The sequence below is a fragment of the Manis pentadactyla genome, chromosome X (genome assembly GCF_030020395.1).
Source record: "Manis pentadactyla isolate mManPen7 chromosome X, mManPen7.hap1, whole genome shotgun sequence".
Taxonomy (NCBI): Eukaryota; Metazoa; Chordata; class Mammalia; order Pholidota; family Manidae; genus Manis; species Manis pentadactyla.
This window is the reverse complement of record NC_080038.1, coordinates 58,026,786-58,053,405: the sequence shown is the minus strand read 5'-3', so window position 1 is coordinate 58,053,405 and position 26,620 is coordinate 58,026,786. Positions and strand designations below refer to the sequence as shown.

General features: G+C 40.5%; 1 protein-coding gene across 1 annotated transcript in view; it reads right to left on the bottom strand.

The window, feature by feature from the left end:
- Positions 1–281: 281 nt before the first annotated feature.
- The window catches only part of EDA2R (ectodysplasin A2 receptor), a 38,748-nt gene continuing 12,409 nt past the window's right edge, over positions 282–26,620 (bottom strand). The window contains 3 exon segments of the mRNA XM_036892715.2: positions 282–615; positions 617–665; positions 25,308–25,472. Of these exon segments, the coding sequence (XP_036748610.2) occupies positions 282–615; positions 617–665; positions 25,308–25,472 (548 nt within the window).

The following is a 26,620-nucleotide window of genomic DNA, read 5'->3' as shown; positions in this document are numbered from 1 at the left end:
AGTGAGACCCTAAGAGAGCTTGCAAAAAGCCATAATAGGGATACTTGTGTCATGTCAACTGGCCACTTCCCTGACAATGTAGGCCCAGATGTGTGATGTTTGACTGACTAACTCAAAACGTTAGCATCACCACTGTTGTCCTTCCATCCACCAGTGTTCTGAGCTTGTTGCTCCTCTTCCTCTAGCCCTATTGAACAACAGCATTCCAGAGAGGAATTCTTTGGAGACAGTTTCCAATTTCTGGTCTTTCTGCCCTACCTTTCTAGCTCACCTCAGTAGAGTTAAAGGCTGGGTACTTCAAAGGGTACACTGAGATCCTCCAACCTGTTTTCAGAGCTTTTGACTGCATTACCCACAAAGGTTTCAGATTTAGTATAGGAGGAAGAGCTGGAAAACTTTTGAAGGTCCAGCTCTGTGCATTCGATGGGAGTGTGAACCCAATGAAAATGGATCTCTGAGGCACAGGAGGCCATGGTAAACGACACCTGTGTGGGGAAGCCATGAGTTGAGTTGCAGTTGTCATCCAAGATGGGGTTAAATAGCTGGGTCTCAAAGATGCTTTCACTCAGTGGAAACTCAGGACTGGTCTCCTGGCCACGTGTCATGGGGAAGAGACTCCTCCTCCACAGCCTTGTCAGCCTCAAACTTCAGTGAATCTCCTTCAACTTGAATCAGAAAGCCACTGGGTCACCCAAAGGCATGGGGTCTTCTCAGAAAGACACCTGGTTCTAGCACAAGATGGGGAAGGGTCTGGGAGCTATCACTCCCCTTCCTCTTGCTGGGTAGAAGAACACCTAGCACCAGGCTGAGGTGACACAGTTGAGAGACACATTAACTTTGGATACCAGATTGAGGTTGCCTAGTGCTGGTCCTGGGAAAGAGTCCATTTATTCAAAGAAAGAGAAACCCTTTGTGGAAACCAAATTTTCTTTGGTATCATTAATCTACAATTAGATTAGGAGCATTATGTTTACTAGACTCCCACCATCACCAAGTTTCCCCAACATACCGCATTGCAGTCACTGCCCATCAGCATAGTAAGATGCTGTAGAATCACTACTTGTCTTCTCTGTGATGTATAGCCCTCCCCATGCCCCCATAACATTATTCATGATAATTTTAATGCCCCCTTTCTCCCCCCGCCCCTTATCCCTCCTTTCCCACCCATCCTCCCTGGTCCCTCTCCCTTTGGTAACTGTTAGTCCATTCTTGTGTTCTGTGAGTCACTGCTGTTTTGCTCCTTCAGTTTTTTTTTTTTGTTCTTATACTCCACAGATGAGTGAAATCATTTGATACTTGTCTTTTACCACCTGGATTATTTCACTGCGATTAATACCCTCTAGCTCCATGCGTGTTGCTGCAAATGGTACAATTTGTTTCCTTCTTATGGCTGAATAATATTCCATTGTGTATATATAACACGTCTTCTTTTTTTTAAATTAATTAATTTATTTATTTTGTTTTCATTAATCTACAATTACATGAAGAGTATTATGTTTACTAGGGTCCCCCCTTCACCAAATCCCCCCCACAAACCCCATTACAGTACTGTCCATCAGCGTAGTAAGATGCTGTAGAATCACTACTTGTCTTCTCTGTGCTGCACAGCCCTCCCCATGCCCCCCCACATTATACATGCTAATCGTAATGTCCCCTTTCTTTTTCCCCACCTTTATCCCTCTCTTCCCTCCCTTTCTCCCCAGTCTCTTTGGTAACTGTTAGGCCATTCTTAGGTTCTATGATTCTGCTGCTGTTTTGTATCTTCAGTCTTTCTTTGTTCCTATAGTCTTTGGGTTTGAGGTGAGTCTCTTGTAAGCAGCATGGAGATGGGTCTTGCTTTTTTATCCATTCTATTATTCTGTGTCTTTTGATTGGTCTGTTCAGTCCATTTACATTTAGGGTGATTATTGAAAGATATGTAGTTATTGCCATTGCAGGCTTTAGATTTGTGTTTGCCAAAGGTTCAAGGTTAGCTTCTTTAGTATCTTACTGTCTAAATTAACCCACTTATTGAGCTATTTTAAACACTGTCTGGTCATTCTTTATTTTTATCCCTTCTTATTCCTCCTCCTCCATTCTTTATATGTTGGTTGTTTTATTCTGTGCTCGTTTGTGCTTCCTTTAACTGCTTTTGTGGGTAGTTGATTTTATTTTTTGCCTTCAGTTAGTATTTGGTTGGTCTGCTTTCTTTGCTGTGATTTTATTTTCTCTGGTGACATCTATTTAGTCTTAGAAGTGCTCCCATCTAGAGCAGTCCCTCTAAAATACCCTGTAGAGGTGGTTTGTGGGAGGCAAATTCCCTCAACTTTTGCTTATCTGGGAATTGTTTCATCCCTCCTTCACATTTAATGATAGTCGTTCTGGATACAGTATCCTTGGTTCAAGGCCCATCTCTTTCATTGCATTAAATATATCATGCCATTCTCTTCTGGCCTGTAAGGTTTCTGTTGAGAAGTCTGATGATAGCCTGATGGGTTTTCCTTCGTAGGTGACCTTTTTCCTCTCTAGCTGCCTTTAAAACTCTGTCCTTCCAGAGACTGTTTCATTTCTGTAATCTCCCTCCAGACTTCATCCCTTAGCTCTTGCATATTTCTCTGCAGCTCCATCAGCATGGTTATGAGCTTTATTTTTAATTCTTTTTCAGGAAGACTGGTTAGGTCTATCTTCTTCTCAGGGTTTGCCTCTGTGATCCTGGTCTGTATCAATTTCTTCTGCCTTTTCATGGCAATAGATATATTTTTGGGGAGCTGGCGTGTGTGTTGGGTAAGAGAAAGTCACTTTTTGCCAGTTTATGGCCTTCCTCTCCTGGGAGAACAACGGCCTCTAGCGACTTGTGCAGGGCAGCTGTGTGCAGATGGGTGCATTGGAGTTTATTTAGCTCTGCAGTTGCTGTGGGCATGGCCTGCTAAAGGCTGATGCTCTAATATGACGGAGCTGGGTCGGAGGGGGAACAGGCGGGAGGCTGTTTATCATGGTGAGGGGCCTCTGAGCAGCACCGCGGGGGTTCGGGAGACCAGAGTTCCCCGGAATTCACAGCTGCTGGGCTGTGTCCCAGGGTGCTTCCATCCAGCTGTGGAGTCCCTGTCCCTTAAAGCCTTTCAAAAAGTACTCGCTTTTCTTTGTCCCCAGTACACTGGCTGTGGGGACCCACTCACAGGTCTTACTGTCCTGTTTCCCTCGTTTCCAGCACCCCACGCACGCACTGTGTGTCTGCGCTTTGGTGCGGATGGCTAGGGCTGGGTGATTAGCAGTCCGGGGCTCCCTTTCCCTCCCTGCTCCGACTCCTCTCATCCCACCGGGAGCTGGGGTGAGGGGCACTTGGGTCCCGCTGGGCTGGGGCTTGTATCTTACCCCCTTTGCGAGGCACTGGGTTCTCGCAGGTGTGGATGTAGTCTGGCTGTGGTCCTGTGTCTCCTGGTCTCTCTTTCAGGATTAGTAGTATTTATTGTATTTTCAAAAATATATATGGTTTTGGGAGGAGATTTCCGCTGCTCTACTCATGACGCCATCTTGGTTCTCCTATACCACATCTTCTTTATCCATTCATCTACTGATGGACACTTAGGTGGCTTCCATTTCATGGCTATTGTAAATAGTGCTGCAATAAACATAGTGGTGGATAAGCATTTTTCAAACTGGGCTGCTGCATTCTTAGGGTAAATTCCTGGAAGTGGAACTCCTGGGTCAAATGGTATTTCTATTTTCAGTTTTTTTGAGGAATCTCCACACAGCTTTCCACAATGGTTGAACTAATAATTTACATTCCCAACAGCAGTGTAGGAGGGTACCCTTTCTCCCAAACCTGGCCAACATTTGTTGTTGTTTGTCTTTTGGATGGTGGTGATCCTTACTGGTGTGGGATGAAATCTCACTGTAGTTTTAATTTGCATTTCTCTGATGACTAGTGATGTGGAGCATCTTTTCTTGTGTATATTGGCCATCTGAATTTCTTCTTAGGAGAACTGTCTGTTCAGTTCCTCTGACCATTTTTTGATTGGATTATTTGCTTTTGTTTGTTGAGGAGCATGAGCTCTTCATACATTTTGGATGTCAACACTTTAACGGATGTGTCATTTATGAATATATTATCCCATACTGTAGAATGTTCTATTGGTGGTGACCTTTGCTGTACAGAAGCTTTTCAGTTTGATGTAGGCCCACTTGTACATTTTTGCTTTTGTTTCCTTTGCCCAGGGAGATACGTTCATGAAGAAGTTGCTCATGTTTATGTCCAAGAGATTTTTGCCTATGTTTTTTTTCTAAGTGTTTTATGGTTTCTTGCCTTATATTCAGGTCTTTGATCCATTTTGAATTTACTTCTGTGTACAGAGCTAGACAATGATCTAATTTCATTCTCTTACATATAGCTGTCCAGTTTTGTCAACACAAGCTGTTGAAGAGGCTATCATTTCCCCCATTGTATGTCCATGGCTCCTTTATCATATATTAATTGACCGTATATGTTTAGGTTAATGATTGGACTCTCTGTTCTTTTCCACTGGTCTGTGCGTCTGTTCTTGTGCCAGTACCAAATTGTCTTGATTATTGTGGCTTTATAGTGTAGCTTGAAGTTGGGAAATGAGATCCCCGCTGCTTTATTCTTCCTTCTCAGGATTGCTTTGGCTATTCGGGGTATTTTGTGCTACCATATGATTTTTAAAACTTTTTGTTCCAGTACGTTGAAGAATGCTGTTGGTATTTTGATAGGCATTGCATTGAATCTGTAGATTGCTTTAGGCAGGATGGCCATTTTCACAATATTAATTCTTCCTAGCCAAAAACATGGGATAAGTTTGCATTTATTAGTGTCCTCCTAAATTTCTCTTAATAGCGTCTTGTAATTTTCAGGGAATAGGTCTTTCATTTCCTTAGGTAGGTTTATTCCTAGGTATTTTATTTTTTTGATTCATTTGTGAAAGGAATTTCTTTCCTGATTTCTCTTTCTGTTAGTTCATCGTTAGTCTATAGGAAAGCTACAGATTTCTGTGTACTAATTTTGTATCCTGCAACTTTGCTGAATTCAGATATTAGTACCAGTAGTTTTGGCATGGAGTCTTTAGGGTTTTTTATCTACAATATCATGTCATCTGCAAATAGGGACAGTTTGACTTCTTCTTTACCAATCTGGAAGCCTTGAATTACTTTGTTTTGTCTGATTGTCGTGGCTATGACCTCCAGTACTTTGTCAAATAACAATGGGGAGAGTGGGCATCCCTGACTTGTTCCCGATATTAGAGGAAATGCTATCAGCTTCTCACTGTTAAGTATAATGTTCGCTGTGGGTTTATCATAAATGGCATTTATTACGTTGAGGTACTTGCCCTCTATGCCCATTTTATTGAGAGTTTTCATTATGAATGGATGTTGAATTTTGTCAAATGCCTTTTCAGTGTCTATGGAAACGATCATGTGGTTTTTGTCCTTCTTTTTGTTGATGTGGTGGATGGTGTTGATGGATTTTTGAATGTTGTAACATCTTTGCATCCCTGAGATGAATCCCATTTGATCATGGTGTATGATTTTCTTGATGTATTTTTGAATTCGGTTTGCTAATATTTTGTTGAGTACTTTTGCATCTATGTTCATCAGGGATATTGGTCTGTAATTTTCTCTTTTGGTGGGGTGTTTGCCTGGTTTTGGTAATAGAGTGATGCAGGCTTCTAGAATGAGTTTGGAAGTATTCCCTCCTCTTCTATTTTTTGGAAAACTGGAAGGAGAATGGGTATTATGTCTTTTCTGTATGTCTGATTAAATTCAGCCGTGAAACCATCTGGTCCAGGGTTTTTTTTTTTCTTGTGTAGTTTATTCATTACTGATTCAATTTCTTTGCTGTTAATCAGTCTGTTTGGATTTTCTATTTGTTCCTTGTTCAGTCTTGGAAGGTTGTATTTTTCTAGGAAGTTTTCCATTTCTTCTAGGTTTCCAGCTTGTTTGCATATAGATTTTCATAGTATTATCTAATAATTCTTTGTATTTCTGTGAGGTCGTCATGATTTTACCTTTCTCATTTCTGATTCTGTTGATGTGTGTAGATTCTCTTTTTCTCTTATTAAGTCTGGCTAGGGGCTTATCTATTTTGTTTATTTTTTCAAAGAACCACTGCTTGGTTTCATTTTTTTTTTCTACTGTTTTATTCTTCTCAATTTTATTTATTTCCTCTCTGGTCTTTATTATGTCCCTCCTTCTGCTGACTTTGGGCCTCATTTGTTCTTCTTTTCCATTTTCAATAATTGTGACTTTAGACTATTTATTTGGGAATGTTCTTTCTTCTTTAAATAGGCTTGGATTCCAATATATTTTCTTTTTAGAACAGCCTTCACTGTGTCCCACAGAAGTTGGGGATTTATGCTGTTATCATTTGTCTCCATATATTGCTTGATCTCTGTTTTAATTTTGTCATTGATCCATTCATTATTTAGGAACATATTTTTAAGCCTCCATGTGTTTTTGTGACTTTTTGCTTTCTTTGTACAATTTATTTCTAGTTTTATGCCTTTATGGTCTGAGAAGTTAGTTGGTAGAAATTCAATCTTTTTTAATTTACTGATGCTGTTTTTGTGGCTTACTATGTGGTCTATTTTGGAAAATGTTCCACGGGCACTTGAGAAGAATGAGTATCCTGCTGCTTTTGGGTGTAGAGTTCTGTAGATGTCTGTAACGTCCATCTGTTCTAGTGTGTTGTTCAGTGCTTCTGTGTCCTTACTTATTTTCTGTCTGGTGCACATCTGCCCTTTGGAGTGAGTAGTGTGTTGAAGTCTCCTAGAATGATTGCATTGCATTCTATTTCCTCCTTTAATTCTCTTAGTATTTGTTTCACATAAGTTGGTGCTCTTGTATTGGGTGCATGTATATTTATAACGATTATATCCTCTTGTTGGACTGACCCCTTTATCATTATGTAATGTCCTTCTTTATCTCTTGTTACTTTCTTTGTTTTGAAGTCTATTTTGTCTGATACAAGTACTGCAACACCTGCTTTTTTCTCCCTATTGTTTGAATGAAATATGTTTTTCCATCCCTTGACTTTTAGTCTGTGCATGTCTTTGGGTTTGAGGTGAGTCTCTTGTAAGCAGCATATGGATCGGTCTTGGTTTTTTGTCCATTCTGTTACTCTGTGTCTTTTGATTGGTGCATTCAGTCCATTTACATTCAGGGTGATTATTGAAATATATTCACTTATTGCCATTGCAGGCTTTAGATTTGTGGTTACTGAAGTTTCAAGGGTAGCTTCTTTACTATCTAATCATCTAACTTAACTCTCTTATTAAGCTATTTTAGTCACAGTCTGATGATTCTTTATTTCTCTCCCTTTTTATTCCTCCTCTTCCTTTCTTTATATGTTAGGTGTTTTATTCTATACTCTTTTGTGTTTTCTTTGGCTGCTTTTGTGATTAGTTCATTTTATTTTTTGCCTTTAGTTAGTATTTGGTTGGTCTTCTTTCTTTGCTGTGATTTTATTTTCTCTGGTGACATCTATTTAGCCTTAGGAGAGCTTCCATCTAGAGCAGTCCTTTTAAAATATCTTGTAGAGGTGGTTTGTGGGAGGCAAATTCCCTCAACTTTTGCTTATCTGAGAATTGTTTAATCTCTCCTTCATATTTATATGATAGTTGTGCTGGGTACAGTATTCTTGGTTCAAGTCCCTTCTGTTTCATTGCTTCAAATGTATCATGCCATTCTCTTCTAGCCTGTAATGTTTCTGTTGAGAAGTCTGATGATAGCCTGATGTGTTTTACTTTGTAGGTGATGTTCCTCTCTCTCTGGCTGCCTTTAATAGTCTGCTCTTTTCTTTGATCTTTGCCATTTAAATTGTTATGTGTCTTGGTGTTGTCCTCCTTTGGTCCCTTGTGTTGGGAGTTCTGTGGGCTTCCATGGTCTGAGAGAGTATTTCAAGCCTCAGTTTGGTAAAATTTTCAGCAATTATTTCTCCAAAGACACATTCTATCCCTTTCTCTCTTTCTTCTTCAGGTACTCCTATAATGCAAATATTGTTCCATTTTGATTGGTCACACAGTTCTCTTATTATTCTTTCATTTCTGGAGGTCTTTTTATCTCTCTCTTCCTCAGCTTCTCTGTATTCCTGTTCTCTGATTTTATTCCATTAATGGCCTCTTGCACCTCATCCTGTCCACTCTTACATCCTTCCAGAGATTGTTTTATTCCTGTATTCTCTCTCCCTACTTGCTCCTTTAGTTCTTGCATATTTCTATGCAGGTCCATCATCATGATTATGACCTTTCTTTTGAATTCTTTTTCAGGAAGATTGGTTAAGTGTATCTCCCCAGGCCCTCTCTCTGGGGTTGTCTGAGTAATTCTGGACTGGACCAAATTCTTCTGCATTTTCATGGCGATAAAGGTAGCTGTAGTCAGGTAGCACATGTGTCAGCTGGGAGAACAAGTTCCTTTCCTGCTTGCTAGGAGCCTTGCCCTTCTCCTCTGCCTGTGTTTGGTACTGCACTCCTGGAGCAGCCTCCTGATTAATCCCCTAAGCTTCTGTGGGTGGGGTAGCCATCAGGGTAGCCCAGAGCCCTGTGGGAAGTGGTAGGCATGTCTGGTGTGCTCTCCTGCAAGAACAGCGCCCCTTCACTCCTTGCCCCAGTTTCCTCTGCCTGCACCAGGCAGCTGCCCCCTGGCTGCAGCCTTTGGGTCTGGCCCAAGCGGCTACCCAAAAGGAGGAAAATCTGGGCAGCTGCTGTGGGAATGGCCACTCCCTGGCAGGTCCGCTGCCACTGTGGGCGCATGTGGCCACAGCTGGGTTGCTTCGCCACTGCCGCAGGCATGCTCGGCCGCTCCCCAGCTACTTAACCACTGTTTCGGGGGCTGCACCAGCCGCGCAAATGACTGGCAGGCTGTTTATCACTGTGAGGGGCTTCAGGGCTCTGCTGCCACCCAGGGGGCTGGGGTGTCTGACGTTCCTCAGGATTTCCAGACTGATGGGCTGAGTGTGCTGGTTCACTTCCATCCAGCTATGAGGCCCCTGTCCCTTTAAGACTTTCATAAAGTACTTGCTTTTCTTTTCTTCCAGGGGAGCCGGTTGTGCAGACTCTCTTGCAGATTTTCCTTTTCCATTTCTCTAATATCCAGCACACCATGCAGTCTGTGTCTGTGCTCCTGGTGTTGATTATTAGAGCTGGTTATTTAGCAATCCTGGACTTCTACTCACTCCTTTCCTCCCACTGCGTAGCTGGGGTGGTGGGAGCACTCAGGTCCTGCCAGGCTGTGGCTTGTATTTTACTCTCTTCATGAGATGCTGAGTTCTTGCAGATGTAGATGTAGCCTTGCTGTTGTACTGTATCCACTGATCTCCCTTTTAGGAATAGTTGTATTTGTTGTATTTTCAAAAATATATATGTTTTTGGGAGGAGATTTCTACTGCCCTACTCACACCACCATCTTGGTCCTTCTCATGTGGAAACCAGATTTTTTACCCTCTTCATTTCTCATGATCTTTATCCTGTGTGTTATGCCTGTGTGTATATGATGCTATATGGCAAAAAGTACTTTGCAGATGGAATTAAGTTCATGGACCTTAAAATGGTAAGATCATCCTGGATTACCCAGGTTGGCCCAATGTGATCATATGTGACCTTAAAAGTGTAAGAATGAGAAAGAAGTGTCATTAATGAGTATCAGAGAGATGTCATATGAAAAGGACTTAAACCACCATTGCCAGTTTTAAAATTGGAAAGGGGTAATGAGCTAAAGAATGTGGGTGGTCTCTAGAAATTGGAAATGGTCATCAGCTGAAAGTAAGGAAGTAAATGTGACCTCAGACTTATAACTGCAAGGAACTGAACTCTTCCATCTTCCTGAATGATCAAGGAAATGGATTCTCCATTGGGTCTTCCATAAAGGGCTGCAACTCTGCCAGCACATAGATTTCAGCATTTTGAAACTCTAAGCAGAGATCTAGCTGAGCCTGCAAAGCTTCTGATCTATGAAAATGGTAAGATAATAAAATAGGTTTTTAAGCGATTAAATTTGCAGTAATTTGTTATGATAATGATAGAAAAATAATATACCCCTTATACATAAGTCTTATATAACATCAGGGTTAAAAGTGGGAGCCTATGCTATGGGGTGTGTGTTTGTCCTCTACATTATGGTTGTGGTTTTTTTTCATACTTAATTCATATTCGTCCTTGATGGAGACGAGTTTACAGTGGAATGAATTTTATTACATATTTCCTCGAATTTCCACATTCACTCTAACTCCATTATTGCCACAACCTGGGCTGTGAGCTCGAGGCGAGTCTTTTCCTCTCCCCCTTGTATTTCCTTTTTTATTTTTATTAATTTTATTAATTTTTAATTTTTTTAAATCTTTTTATTTTGGTATTATTAATCTACAATTACATGAAGAACATTATGTTCACTAGGCTCCCCCCTTCACCAAGTCCCCCCTCAACATATGCCTTCAGTGTCACTGTCCATCAGCGTAGTAAGATGCTGTAAAATCACAACCTGTCTGCTCTGTGTTGCACAGACCTCCCTGTGCCCCACACGCACTATACATGCTAACCATAATGCTCCCTTCCTTTTTCCCCACCCTTGTCCTTCCCTTTCCACCCACCCTACCCAGTCCCTTTCCCTTTGGTAACTATTAGTCCATTTGTGGGTTCTCTGATACTGCTGCTGTTTTGTTCCTACAGCTTTCCTTTGTTCTTATACTCCACATATGAGTGAAATCATTTGGTACTTGTCTTTCTCTGCCTGGCTTATTTCACTGAACATAATACCCTCTGGCTCCACCCATGTTGCTGCAAATGGTAGGATCTGTTTTTTTCTTATGGCAGAGTAATATTTAATTGTGTATATGTACCACCTCTCCTTTATCCATTCATCTACTGATGGACATTTAGGTGGCTTCCATATCTTAGCTACTGCAAAAAGTGCAGCTACAAACATAGGGGTGCATCTGTCTTTTTCAAACTGGAGTGCCGCATTCTTAGGGTAAATTCCTAGAAGTGGAGTTCCTGGGTCAAATGGTATTTCTATTTTGAGCATTTTGGGGAATCTCCATACTGCTTTCCACAATGGTTGAACTAATTTACATTCCCATCAGCAGTGTAGGAGGGTTCCCCTTTCTCCACAACCTCGCCAACATTTGTTGTTGTTTGTCTTATCGATGATGGCGATCCTTACTGGTGTGAGGTGATATCTCATTGTGGTTTCAATTTGCATTTCTCTGATGACAAACGATGTGGTGAATCTTTTCATGTGTCTGTTGGCCATCTGAATTTCTTCTTCGGAGAACTGTCTATTCAGGTCCTCTGCCCACTTTATAATTGGATTATTTGATTTTTGTTTATTGAGGTGTGTGAGCTCTTTATATATTTTGGATGTCAATCCTTTATCGGATCTGTCATTTATGAATATATTCTCCCATACTGTAGGATAACTTTTTGTTCTATTGATGGTGTCCTTTGCTGTACAGAAGGTTTTTAGCTTGATATAGTCCCACTTGTTCATTTTTGCTTTTGTTTCCCTTGTCTGGGGAGACATGTTCATGAAGAAGTCACTCATGTTTGTGCCTATGAGATTTTTGCCTATGTTTTTTTCTAAGAGTTTTATGCTTACATGACTTACATTCAGGTCTTTGATCCATTTCGAATTTACTTTTGAGTATGGGGTTAGACAGTGATCTAGTTTCATTCTCTTACATGTAGCTGTCCAGTTTTTCCAGCACCATCTGTTGAAGAGACTGTCATTTCCCCATTTTATGTCCATGGCTCCTTTATCATATATTAACTGGCCATATATGTTAGGGTTAATGTCTGGAGCCTTATTTTGTTCCACTGGTCTGTGGCCCTGTTCTTGTGCCACTACCAAATTGTCGTGATAACTGTGGCTTTGTAGTAGAGTTTGAAGTTGGGGAGCGAGATTCCCCCACTTTATTGTTCCTTCTCAGGATTGCTTTGGCTATTCGGGGTCTTTGGTGTTTCCATATGAATTTTTGAACTATTTGTTCCAGTTCATTGAAGAATGCTGTTGGTAATTTGATAAGGATTGCATCGAATCTGTATACTGCTTTGGGCACGATGGCCATTTTGATGATATAAATTCTTCCAAGCCAGGAGCTTGGGATGAGTTTCCATTTGTTAGTGTCCTCTTTAATTTCTCTTAGGAGTGTCTTATAGTTTTCAGGGTATAGGTCTTTGACTTCCTTGGTTAGGTTTATTCCTAGGTATTTTATTCTTTTTGATGCTTTTGTGAATGGAATTGTTTTCCTGATTTCTCTTTCTATTACTTCATTGTTAGTGTATAGGAAAGCTACAGATTTCTGTGTGTTAATTTTGTTTCCGGCAACTTTGTTGAATTCCGATATTAGTTCTAGTAGTTTTGCAGTGGAGTCTTTAGGGTTTTTCTTTGTACAATATCATGTCATCTGCAAATAGTGACAGTGTGACTTCTTCTTTACCAGTCTGGATTCCTTGTATTTCTTTGTTTTGTCTGATTGCCATGGCTAGGACCTCCAGTATCATGTTGAATAACAGTGGGGAGAGTGGGCATCCCTGTCTTATTCCCGATCTCAGAGGAAAAGCTTTCAGCCTCTCGCTGTTCAGTATGATGTTAGCTGTGGGTTTATCATAAATGGCATTTATGGTGTAGAGGTACTTGCCCTCATATGCCCATTTTTTTTAGAGTTTTTACCATGAATCCCACTTGGTCATGGTGTATGATCCTCTTGATGTATTTTTGAATTCGGTTTCCTAATATTTTGTTGAGTATTTTTGCATCTACATTCATCAGGGATATTGATCTGTAGTTTTCTTTTTGGTGGGGTCTTTGCCTGGTTTTAGTATTAGGGTGATGTTCCCTCATAGAATGAGTTTGGGAGTACTCCCTTCCCTTCTATTTTTTGGTAAACTTTATGGAGAATTGGTGTTTTGTCTTCTCTGTATATCTGATAAAATTCCAAGATAAATCCATTTGGCCGGGGGTTTTATTCTTGGTTAGTTTTTTGATTACTGCTTCAATTTCGTTTTTGGTAATTGGTCTGTTTAGATTTTCTGTTTCTTTCTGAGTCAGTCAAGGAAGGTTGTATTTTTCTAGGAAGTTGTCCATTTCTCCCAGGTTTTCCAGCTTGTTAGAATATAACTTTTCATTGTATTCTCTAATAATTCTTTAAATTTCTGTGGAGTCCATCGTGATTTTTCCTTTCTCGTTTCTGATTCTCTTGATGTGTGTTAACTTTCTTTTTCTCTTAATAAGTCTGGCTAGAGGCTTTTCTATTTTGTTTATTTTCTCGAAGACCAGATCTTGGTTTCATTGATTTTTTCTATTGTTTTATTCTTCTGAATGTTATTTATTTCTTCTTTGATCTTTATGATGTCCCTCCGTCTGCTGACCTTAGACCTCATTTGTTCTTCTTTTTCCAATTTCGATAATTGTGACATTACACTATTTATTTGGGATTGTTCTTCCTTCTTTAAATATGCCTGGATTGCTATATACTTTCCTCCTAAGACTGTTTTTGCTGCGTCCCTCAGACGTTGGGGCTTTGTGTTGTTGTTGTCATTTGTTTCCATATATTGCTGGGTCTCCTTTTTAATTTGGTCGTTGATCCGTTGATTATTTAGGAGCATGCAGTTAAGCCTCCATGTGTTTGTGAGCCTTTTTGCTTTCTTTGTACAATTTATTTCTAGTTTTATACCCTTGTTGTCTGAAATGTTGGATGGTAGGATTTCAATCTTTTGTAATTTACTGAGGCTGTTTTTGTGGCCTAGTATGTGGTCTATTCTGGAGAATATTCTATGTGTACTTGAGAAGAATGTGTATACTGTTGCTTTTGGATTCAGAGTTCTATAGATGTCTTTTAGGTCCATCTGTTCTAGTGTGTTGTTCAGTGCCTCTGTGTCCTTATTTATTTTCTGTCTGGTGGATCTGTCCTTTGGAGTGAGCAGTCTATTAAAGTCTCCCAAAATGAATGCATTACATTCTATTTCCTCCTTTAATTCTGTTAGTATTTGTTTCACATATATTGGTGCTCCTGTATTGGGTGCATATATGTTTATAATGGTTATATCTTATTTTTGGACTGAGCCCTTCATAATTATGTTGTGTCCTTCTTTATCTCTTGTTACCTTCTTTGTTTTGAAGTCTTTTTTGTCTTATACTAGTATTGCAACACCTGCTTTTTTTTTCTTGGTTGTTTGCATGAAATATCTTTTTCCATCCCTTAACTTTTATTCTGTGCCTGTTGATTATTTAGGAGCATGTTGTTAAGCTTCTTGAGGTGAGTCTCTTGCAAGCAGCATATAAATGGGTCTTGCTTTTTTATCCATTCTATTACTCTGTGTCTTTTGATTGGTGCATTTAGTCCATTTACATTTTGTGTGATTACTGAAAGATATTTACTTATTGCCATTGCAGGTTTAGATTCTTCGTTACCAAAGGTTCAAGTTAGCTTCTTTACTACCTTTCTGTCTAACTTAACTCGCTTATTGAGTTATTATAAACACAGTCTGATGTTCATTTCTCTCCCTTCTTATTCCTCCTCCTCCATTCTTCATATGTTGAGTGTTTTGTTCTGTGCTCTTTTTGGGAGTGCTCCCATCTAGAGCAGTCCCTCTAAAATACCCTGGAGAAGTGGTTTGTGGGATGCAAATTCCCTCAACTTTTGCTTGTCTGGGAATTGTTTAAAGCGTCCTTCATATTTAAATTTTAATCTTGCTGTATACAGCATCCTTGATTCAAGGCCCTTTTGTTTCATTGCATTGAATATATCATGACATTCTCTTCTGACCTGTAAGGTTTCTGTTGAGAAGTCTGATGATAGCCTGATGGGTTTTCCTTTGTAGGTGACCTTTTTTATCTCTCTGGCTGCCTTTAATACTCTGTCCCTGTCCTTGATCTTTACCATTTTAATTATATGTGTCTTGATGTTTTCCTCTTTGGTTCTCATCTTTTGGGAGTTCTTTGTGTCTCTGTAGTCTGAGCAACGATTTCCTCCCCCAGTTTGTGGAAGCTCCCAGCAATTATTTCTTCAAAGAAACTTTCTATCCCTTTTTCTCTCTCTTCTTCTTCTGGTACCCCTGTAATGTGGATATTGTTCCTTTTGGATTGGTCAGACATTTCTTTTAATATTGTTTCATACCTGGAGATCCTCATCTCTCTCTCCATCATCTTCTCTGTGTTCCTGTTCTCTGGTTTCTATTCTATCAATGGCCTCTTGCATCTTATCCATTCTGCTTATAAATCCTTCCAGAGATTGTTTCATTTCTGTAATCTCCCTCCGGACATCTGTATTCTCCCTCTGGACTTCATCCCTTAGCACTTTTATATTTCTCTGCATCTCCGTCCACATGTTTATGATTTTTATTTTGAATTCTCTTTCAGGAAGACTGGTTAGGTCTATCTCCTTCTCAGGTGTTATGATTTTGGTCTGTATCAAATTTTTCTACCTTTTCATGGCGATCGAGGTAGTTTGCGGAGCTGCCACAAGTGATGGCTGGGAGAACGTCCCTTCTTCTTGGTTTTCGGCCATTTTCTCCTGGGAGAACAGCGACCTCTAGCGGTTTATGCTGGGCAGTTGCTCACAGATGGGATTTCTGATTCTTGCCGGACGCTATGGAGTTTAGCTCCATGTTTGCTGTAGGTGTGGACTGCCTCGGTCTGCTATTCTGATATGGTGGAGCCGCATTGGAGGTGAAACTGCTGTGAGGCTTTTTATCTCTGTGAGGGGCCTCCATGCTCCCTGCTACCCAGGGGGTTAGAGTGCCCAGAGTTCCCTGTGATTCCCTGCTGCTGGGCTAAGTGTCCCTGTAAGCTTCCATCCAGCTGTGGGTCCCTGTCCCTTAAAGACTTTCAGAAAGCACTCGATGTTCTTTGCCCCAGGGGCGCCAGCTGCGGGGACATGCTCACCAGTCTTACTCTCCTGTTTCCCTAGTTTCCAGTACCCCACAAATGCCCTGTGTCTGCACTCTGGTGCAGATGGCTGGGGCTGGGTGTTTAGCAGTCCTGGGCTCCCTCTCCCTCCCCGCTCTGACTCCTCTCCTCCCACTGGGAGCTAGGGTGGGGGGTGCTCCGTTCCTGCCAGGCTGTGGCTTGTATCTTACCCCCTTTGTGAGGCGCTGGGTTCTTGCTGGTGTGGATGTGGTCTGGCTGTTTTCCTGTGTCTTCTGGTCTCTCTTTTAGGAACAGTTGTATTGTATTTTCAAAAACATATGTGGTTTTGCGAGGATATTTCTGCTGCTCTACTCACACCGCCATCTTGGCTCCCTCTGGTTTTGTTTTTTATTAGAACTCATTGCAAGAGCTTAAATCTATTTCATGAAAAACCAGATTTTTGCCTTTTCTTGAAAATTCAGGAATCCTTGAAACATTGACTATTTACAAATGGTAAAAAACAGCTGGAGCTGAGTAGTGGATTCTACTTCAGACAGGGGATGAACTCTTCAGTTTGCCACAGTCCCTGGTCCTCTCAACTGCACTTAATAATGGATCTAATTCACATATTAATCTACCCATAAAACCCTAGAATGCATATAAGGCAGTGACTCCTGATAAACACCATCCCCAAATAAGAAAATGTCTAATCTTTTTTTCCCTTATGGAAACCCATAGGGAGCTGCCTGCCTGCATATCCACAAAGAAGTGAGGGCACCATATTATTATTTTGAGGACAAAGGTCGGGCAGAGAAGAGCCACCCATTTTTCCTCCTTGAGGCAGGAAGTGGGAAATAGTCACCTCTCAGATGTTGTCTGAGACATTTTTATGGGCCCTAGGACCCAAATGCTTCATTGTCCATGCCCAAGATCTAGGTGAAAGCTCTTATCTCAGAAAGTGCCCTCCAAAGTCAGAGACAGGACAGGCCTCTCTAAGCCACAATGTTTCAGGAGCCGCTGAAGAGTAGAGGAGAAAGAAGCAGAGTTTGAGAAGGGTCATAAAGGGGCAGCAGTGTTCCCTTTGTGATCCTGAAACCCATAAAATGCTAGATTTGCTACTGCTTAAGCTACATGTATAGCCAAACACATCTGCTACACTTTTTGAAAATCATCTGGCAGGCCCTATAGCCATATTATTCAAGGCAGATCTGTATAAGAAGGATCTTCCCACACAAATAGAGAGAGGTTTAAAAAAATGTGTTTCTTTGGTCCTAGTATCCAGGGGCTGAGGAAGAGTCCTGAGCATCCATTTATCTAATAAATTTATCTTCCCCCTTCCTTGCTAAATCAACTGTGTTCACTAGCCTGGATTCCAGTTTTGATGTCTCTGCCAATTTCTCAGTTCCCTTGATGGGACTGAGCCTCAGTACTCTTGGATGGAGTTCTGACCCCTTGTTATGTCCTGAACAGCCACCATCCTACTTCCTCCATCTTTACCCTCCGTGACCTGGACTTTCTGTCTCACACTCATGGATGATAGCTGTAGTTGCACAAAAAACAGATCACAGTGTTATTTGTGGCTTAAAATATGACCTTCCATCTGCAATTCACATGGCTATCTCTTATGGTTTGGGTTAGGCCTGTCTGGGTTTGTTGTTGGGTGAAAAATATCTAGGTTGTAACTCCTCAGGTTACTGAGCTCTCACTTACCTACATTCGGGATATTACTGTACTGATAACAGTTGTCTCAAGATTTCACCCACTTTTATTACAGTCGTGTCTCAAATCCAGCCAGCCTTCTTCCATTACTGAAAATCTCCAGAATCTATAACTATAAGTAAAATGAAGAATAGGAAACGAACTTAGAAACCAACTTATCCAATTCCATCTCTCATTTTAAAAGAATGGGGAGAAAGAGGATCAAAGAAGTTAGATGACGTCTAAAGTTATACAGTAATTTAGAGGTACACTTAGTACTTAGGTCTCCAGATTCCTTTCCCAAGAGTTTTCCAGTGATGTTGTGTTCCTTTATGAACCCTTGAACCATAATGAACCAAGTCCCATAAAGTTGCATAGTCAGCCTCAGTCATCCCTGAATTCCTGTGCTTCCTAATACTGAGACAGGGACCATGGGTGTAGTCAAGAGTAGGGTGAGGGCCTCTGGAGAAAAAGCAGAGCAAGATAATTACAGTCAGAACAATGAGGCAATGTGCAAAGAAGTCCCTATAGAAACTCTGTGATAAGCATTATGCAAAGTCAGAGTCACAGTAATTCTCTGGGGTAAAGATACCAGACTAGGAATATAGACATCTTCAATGAGATCAATTAAAGCTTAAAAGGCCAGCAGCAATTTAGCCTGGAATGTTTGAGGGTTCTGCAGATAAAGCAAAGTGTCTGAGCATAACCTGCGACTTCCTGTAAAATTTACCTTAGCCTCCTAAAATGCCCAGCTTATTTTTATTTATTTTGGTATCATTAATCTACAATTACAGAAAGAACATTATGTTTACTAGGTTCCCCCCTTCACCAAGTCACCCCCACATACCCCTTCACAATCACTGTCCATCTGTGTAGTAAGATGCTGTAAAATCACTACTTGTCTTCTCTGTGTTTCACAGCCCTCCCCGTGCCCCTCACGCACTATACATGCTAATCGTAATGCCCTCTTTCTTTTTCCCCACCCTTATCCCTCCCTTCCAAACCATCGTACCCAGTCCCTTTCCCTTTGGTAACTATTAGTCCACTCTTGGGTTCTGTGATTCTGCTGCTGTTTTGTTCCTTCAGTTTTCCTTTGTTCTTATACTCCACATATGAGTGAAATCATTTGGTACATGTCCTTCTCCGCTTGGCTTATTTCACTGAGCATAATACCCTCTAGCTCCATCCATGTTGTTGCAAATGGTAGGATCTACTTTTTTCTTATGGCTGCATAATATTCCATTGTGTATATGTACCACTTCTTCAACATCCATTCATCTACTGATGGACATTTAGGTTGTTCCCATATCTTGGCTATTGTAAACAGTGCAGTGATAAACATAGGGGTGCATCTGTCTTTTTCAAACTGGAGTGCTGCATTCTTAGGGTAAATTCCTAGAAGTGTAAATCCTGGGTCAAATGGTATTTCTATTTTGAGCATTGTGGGGAATCTCCATACTGCTTTCCACAATGGTTGAACTAATTTACATTCCCATCAGCAGTGTAGGAGGGTTCCCCTTTCTCCACAACCTTGCCAACATTTGTTGTTGTTTGTCTTTTGGATGATGGCGATCCTTACTGGTGTGAGGTGATATCTCATTGTGGTTTCAATTTGCATTTCTCTGATGACAAACGATGTGGTGCATCTTTTCATGCACCCATTGGCCATCTGAATTTCTTCTTTGGAGAACTGTCTATTCAGGTCCTCTGCCCATTTTTTAAATTGGATTATTTGCTTTTGGTTTGTTGAGGCATGTGAGCTCTTTATATATTTTGGATGTCAATCCTTTATGGGATCTGTCACTTATGAATATGTTCTCCCAAACTGTAGGATAACTTTTTGTTCTATTCATGGTGACCTTTGTTGTACAGAAGCTTTTTGGCTTGATATAGTCCAACTTGTAAATTTTTGCCTTTGTTTCCCTTGTCCGGGGAGAAATGTTCATGAAGAAGTCACTCATGTTTATGTCCATGAGATTTTTGCCTACTTTTTTTCTCAGAGTTTTATGGTTTCATGACTTACATTCAGGTCTTTGATCCATTTGGAGTTTACTTTTGTGTATGGGGTTAGACAGTGATCCAGTTTCATTCTCTTACATGTAGCTGTCCAGTTTTGCCAGCGCCATCTGTTGAAGAGATTGTCATTTCCCCATTGTATATTCATGGGTCCTTTATCAAATATTAATTGACTATATATGTTTGGGTTAATGTCTGGAGCCTCTATTCTGTTCCACTGGTCTGTGGCTCTGTTCTTGTGCCAGTAAAAAATTGTCGTGGTAACTGTGGCTTTGTAGTAGAACTTGAAGTTGGGGAGTGAGATCCGCCCACTTTATTCTTCCTTCTCAGGATTGTTTTGGCTATTCGTTGTCTTTGATGGTTCCAATATGAATTTTTGAACTATATGTTCCAGTTCGTTGAAGAATGCTGTTGGTAATTTGATAGGGATTGCATCGAATCTGTATATTTCTTTGGGCAGGATGGCCATTTTGACGATATTAATTCTTCCTAGCCAGGAGAATGCGATGAGTTTCCATTTGTTAGTGACCTCTTTAATTTCTCTTAAGATTGTCTTGTAGTTTTCAGGATATAGGTCTTTCACTTCCTTGGTTAGGTTTATTCCTAGGTATTTTATTCTTTTTGATGCTATTGTGAATGGAATTGTTTTCCTGATTTCTCTTTCTATTAGTTCATTGTTAGTGTATAGGAAAGCCACAGATTTCTGTGTGTTAATTTTGTATCCTGCAACTTTGCTGAATTCCGATATTAGTTCTAGTAGTTTTGCAGTGGAGTCTTTAGGGTTTTTTATGTACAATGTCATGTCATTTGCAAATAGTGACAGTTTGACTTCTTTACCAATCTGGATTCCTTGTATTTCTTTGTTTTGTCTGATTGTCGTGGCCAGGACCTCTAGTACCACGTTGAATAACAGTGGGGAGAGTGGGCATCCTTGTCTTATTCCCTATCTCAGAGGGAAAGCTTTCAGCCTCTCGCTGTTCAGTATGATGTTAGCTGTGGGTTTATCATGTATGGCCTTTATTATATTGAGGTAGTTGCCCTCTATGCCCATTTTGTTGAGAGTTTTTATCATTAATAGATGTTGAATTTTGTCGAATGCATTTTCAGCATCCATGGAGATGATCATGTGGTTTTTGTCCTTCTTTTTGTTGATGTGGTGGATGATGTTGATAGATTTTTGAATGTTGTATCATCCTTGCATCACTGGGATGAATCCCACTTCGTCATGGTGTATGTTCCTCTTGACGTATATTTGAATTCGGTTTGCTAATATTTTGTTGAGTATTTTTGCATCTATGTTCATCAGGGATATTGCTCTGTAGTTTTCTTTTTTGGTGGGGTCTTTGCCTGGTTTTGGTATTAGGCTGATGTTGGCTTCATATACTGAAATTGGGAGTATTCCCTCCTCTTCTATTTTTTGGAAAACTTTAAGGAGGTTGGGTGTAATGTCTTCTCTGTATGTCTGATAAAATTCTGAGGTAAATCCATCTGGCACAGGGGATTTGTTCTTGGGTAGTTTTTTGATTACTGATTTAATTTCGTTGCTGGTAATTGGACTGTTTAGATTTTCTGGTTCTTTCTGCGTCAGTCTTGGGAAGTTGTATTTTTCTAGTTAGTTGTCCATTTCTCCTAGGTTTTCCAGCTTGTTACCATATAGGTTTTCATAGTATTCTCTAATAAATCTCTGTATTCTGTGGGGTCTGTCGTGATATTTCCCTTCTCTTTTCTAATTCTGTTGATGTGTGTTGACTCTCTTTTTCTCTTAATAAGTCTGGCTAGAGGCTTATCTGTTTTGTTTATTTTTCCAAAGAACCATCTATTGGTTTCATTGATTTTTTTCTATTTTTTCATTCTTATAAATTTTTTTTTCTTCTCAGATCTTTATTATGTCCCTCCATCTGCTCACCTTAGTCTTCATTTGTTCTTCTCTTTCCAATTTAGATAATTGTGACATTAGACTATACATTTGGGATTGTTCTTCCTTCTTTAAATATGCCTGGATTGCTATATACTTTCCTCTTAAGACTGCTTTTGCTGCATCCCACAGAAGTAGGGGCTTTGTGTTATTGTTGCTATTTGTTTCCATATATTGCTGGATCTCCATTTTAATTTGGTAAGTGCTCCATTGATTATTTAGGAGCATGTTGTTCAGCCTCCATGTGTTTGTGAGCCTTTTTGCTTTCTTTGTACAATTTATTTCTAGTTTTATACCTTTGAAATCTGAAAAGTTGGCCGTTAGAATCTCAGTCTTTTGGAATTTACTGAGGTACTTTTTGTGGCCTAGTATGTGGTCTATTCTGGAGAATGTTCCCTGTGCACTTGAGAAGAATGTACCCTGTTGCTTTTGGATGTAGAGTTCTATAGATGACTATTAGGACCATTTGTTCTAGTGTGTTGTTCAGTGTCTGTGTGTCCTTACTTATTTTCTGTCTTGTGGATCTGTCCTTTGTGGTGAGTGGTGTTTTAAACTCTCCTAAAACGAATGCATTGCATTGTATTTCTTCCTTTAGTTCTATTAATATTTGTTTCAGGTATGTTGGTGCTCCTGTATTGGGTGCATATATGTTTATAATGGTTATATCCTCTTGTTGGACTGAGCCCTTTATCATTACGTAATGTCATTCTTTATCTCTTGTTACTTTCTTTATTTTGTGGTCTATTTTGTCTGATACTAGTATTGCAACACCTGCTTTTTTCTCTCTGTTGTTTGCATTAAATGTCTTTCTCCAACCCTTGACTTCTAATCTGTGCATATATTTGGATTTGCGGTGAGTCTCTTGTAAGCAGCATATAGATTTTTTAAACATTCTATTACTCTGTGTCTTTTGATTGGTGCATTCTGTCCATTTACATTTAGGGAGATTATTGAAAGATATGCACTTATTGCCATTTTAGGCTTTAGATTTGTGATTACTGAAGGTTTAAGGTTAGCTTGTTTACTACCTTCCTGTCTGATCTCACTCGCTTATTGAGCTGTTATAAACACAGTCTGATGATTATTTCTTTCCCTTCTTTTTCCTCCTCCTCCATTCTTCATATGTTTGGTGTTTTATTCTGTGCTCTGTTTAGGAGTGCTCCCATCTAGAGCAGTCCCTGTAAGATACCCTGTAGAGGTGGTTTTTGGGAGGCAAATTCCCTCAACTTTTGCTTGTCTGGGAATTGTTTAATCCCTCCTTCATATTTAAATGATAATCGTGCTGGATGCAGTATCCTTGGTTCAAGGCACTTCTGTTTCATTGCATTAAATATATCATGCCAATCTCTTCTGGCCTGTAAGGTTTCTATTGTGATGTCTGATGGTAGCCTGATGGGTTTTCCTTTGTAGGTGACCTTTTTACTCTCTCTGGCTGCCTTTAATACTCTGACCCTGTCCGTGATCTTTGCCATTTTAATTATTATGTGTCTTGGTTTATACCTCTTTGGATCCCTTCTCTCGGGAGTTCTGTGTGCCTCCATAGTCTGAGCAACTATTTCCTCCCCCATTTTGGGGAAGTTCTCAGCAATTATTTCTTCAAAGACATTTTCTATCCGTTTTTCTCTCTTCTTCTTCTTCTTGTACCCCTATAATGCAGATATTTTTCCTTTTGGATTGGTCACACAATTGTCTTAATATTGTTTCATTCCTGGAGATCCTTTTATCTCTCTCTGCATCAGCTTCTTTGCATTCTTGTTCTCTGTTTTCTATTCCATCAATGGCCTCTTGCATCTTTTCCTTTCTGCTTATAAATCCTTCCAGAGTTTGTTTCATTTCTGTAATCTCCCTCCGGACATCTGTAATCTCCCTCCAGACATCTGTAATCTCCCTCCAGTCTTCATCCCTTAGATTTTGCATATTTCTCTGCAGTTCTGTCAGCATTTTTATGATTTTTATTTTGAATTCTTTTTCAGGGAGACTGGTTAGGTTTGCCTCTGCAGATCCTTTCTCAGGAGTAACTATCTTGGTCTGGACTACATGTTTTTGCCTTTTCATGGTGATAGCAGTGGCTGTAGGCAGGTTGTAGGTGTGTCCACTGGGAGAAGAAAGTCCTTTCCTGCTTGCTGGATGACTTGCCCTTCTCCGCTGTCTGTGATGGCTACCTGCACTCCTGGTGCAGCCACCGGGTTAATCTCCTAAGCTGCTGTGGGTGGTGTGTCTGTCAGAGCACCACAGAGCCCTGCAGGGAGTGGCAGGCATGCCAGGTGTTTTCCTCCGTACTAGCAGCAACCCTGATAGGAAGCTGTGTGGCAGCAGCAGCCTTTGGGTCTGGCCCAGGTGGCTGTTCATTGGGCTGGGATTCCAGTCGGCTTCTGGGAGCATGCCTGCTGCTTCTGGCTCCTCTGCCAGTGCGCGTGGGCTTTTCCACACAGGCTTCCACCAGGCTCTGGCTTCACTGCTGCTGGTGCTCACGAGCCACACCCGGGATGTTGGGTCACGCCACTGCGGGCTATCCCAAGCCTCTCCTGCGACATATGGATCTACTCTGGTTTCCTTCCAGCACTTCTTCCCCAGGCCCACGCTCTCATTCTCTTGCTACTGGGCCAGTGTGTCGGGGTCCGTGCCAGTTGGAGGAATGACTGGCAGGCTGCCTATTCCTGTGCAGTGCTTCAGAGCTGCACTGCCTCCATTTAGGGCACCTACATTTCCCTGGTATTCCCAGCTGCTGGGAAAACTTCATCCAGCTATAGGTTCCCTGTCTCTTTAAGACTTGCAGAAAGCACTCGCTTTTCTTTTGTCTCAGGGGTGCCAGTTGCAGGGACCTGCCCACAGGTTTTGATTTTCCATTTCTCTAATATCCAGCACCCCGTGCACCTTGTGTCTGTGTTCAGGGTGCAGATTTCTAGAGCTGGTTGTTTAGCAGTCTTTGACTTTCACTCCCTCCCCATTCTGACTCCTTTATTCCCATGGGGTTTTGGGGTAGGGGAGCATTTGTGTCCCGCCTGGCCACAGCTTTTATCTTACCCTCTTCATGTGATGCTGAGTTCTTGCAGATGTAGATGTATCCTGGCTGTTATACTGCATCCACTGGTGTCTCTCTTAGGAATAGTTGTATTTATTGTATTTTCATAAATATATGTTTTGGGGAGGAGATTTCCTATGAACTACTCATGCCACCATCTTCCCGTGATCCCCCTGCCCAACTTATTTTAACCGTACCTATGTGCTATATTTAATTCTCTGATCCTAACAAAGTAATCTGCAACCTGGAAGAAAGACTAATTTGGTAAGCAAGCCCAACTATAAACAGCCCAAGAAGTTAAGAAGTAAGATTTTCAACTTAGTTCAGCAAACAGGCATCAACTCAGCCCACCTTGGGGGCAGGGTAGGCGGTCTTAATTGACATGTTTCCAGAGGGAAACTGCTATCTTGAGAAAGAATCAGAGCTGAAAATCTCCTCTGTTACTCATCAAGAATGAGCATTCTGGGACCACTCAACAAGTCTGCATCCTCATTCCTGAAAATCCTCAACCATGCATAAAACCCCTATACAATGAGCCAACCACGGGCTCTCTTGTCCCCTCCTGGCGTGAGCCAGGAGCTCTATTCTCTTTATTTCTGAATAAAATCCCGTACCTTGCTCTCTTATGTTGAGTGTTTGTGAAGCTCATTCTTCAGCTTCGTGAACAAGAACCCTGGCATCAATACCATCCATAAAGAGTCCACCCCTGGGGTTTTCCAGCACTGTAGGGAAGGCCCATTAACTCTCAACACCTGAAAATTACTCTCTTCTGCTAATCAGAGCCTTTCTCCTGATTCATGTAATATATGAAGCAGCTACCCTTACCATGCTGGCAATGTCTGTTGAAGAGCCACTAGCAATAGAGGAAGAAGAGCCCAGGAAGGCCAAGGTAAATACCACCAAACAGACTTCCCACCAGTGCAAGAAGTGTGACCTCTTGATGGGGCACTGTGAGTACATTTTCCTTAACTAAGCTCAACTGGAAGGCACCTGTGAGATAAGAAATTTGGGGAGGTCAATAGTCACACTGATACCTCCTCAGGCCATCACCTTCTTCTTTGGGTCTTCCCCAATTAGGCTGCTAAGCTGGGTTTGCTTCTTTGTACAGCAGGCAAAAGTGTAAAGAACAAAGTGAAGAAACTCAGATATAGTTCTCATATAGTATAAATTAGTACAATTATTTGGAAATTCACATATCCTCTGGTCTTTCCACATCACACCCATTATGTAACCTAGAAAAATGGAAATGAACTAAAATATTCATCATAGGACATGGGATAAATAAATAACTATATAATCCTATGATGTAACATTACTACAAAGCTCTTAAAAGATGTGCATGTATTAATATAAATAATCCAGAGGGGAAAGGAAAATTAGAGTATTTAGTTTGATATCATTTATACTAAAATATGAAATCTAAAATAATTTCATAAATTTCCTATGAATATATACATATATTGAAAAATAATACAAATATTAAAACATTGGGTGGAGAATATTGTGCAGTCATGGTGCTCATAATGCTCATATCCACATTCTTCCCAGCATTTTACATACACCCTTGTTGTAAGGCCATCACAATACTTCTGGCCAATGGACTGTGTGTAGAAGTAATGTGTGTCACTTGCAGACTGGAGTAGTTAAGAGCCAGTATGTCTCCTCTATCTCTTCCCCTGTCCCACCAAGCTGGAAGCCACATTGTCTAGATGGTGTAGTCACAAGATGGAGGAAGTCTTTGCATAGTGAAAAATAAAGTTTTATAGTATTAAGTCACTGGGACTTGATAGTTTGCTACTGTGTCATAGCCTACTAATAAGATACATACAATTTAATTACAGTGGCTACTTCTGGGGAGGTAGGGAGAGCACCAAAATGGAATACCATTAAACCTGTGGATTCTTGTTCTTTTAAAAAAAAATCTGAAGCAAATATGTAAAATGTTAATATTTAATAATTATGGATGTTTTGTAACTGAAAATTTTTATTTTTATCTTTTTCTACATTTTAAGTATTTATGCATATTTAAATTCATGATTAAAAAATATGACAATAAATTAAAAAGAATAAGTAAATAGGCATACAGCCGGTAAATACATAAAAATGATAGACAGACAAATGGATAGTGACACATGCAC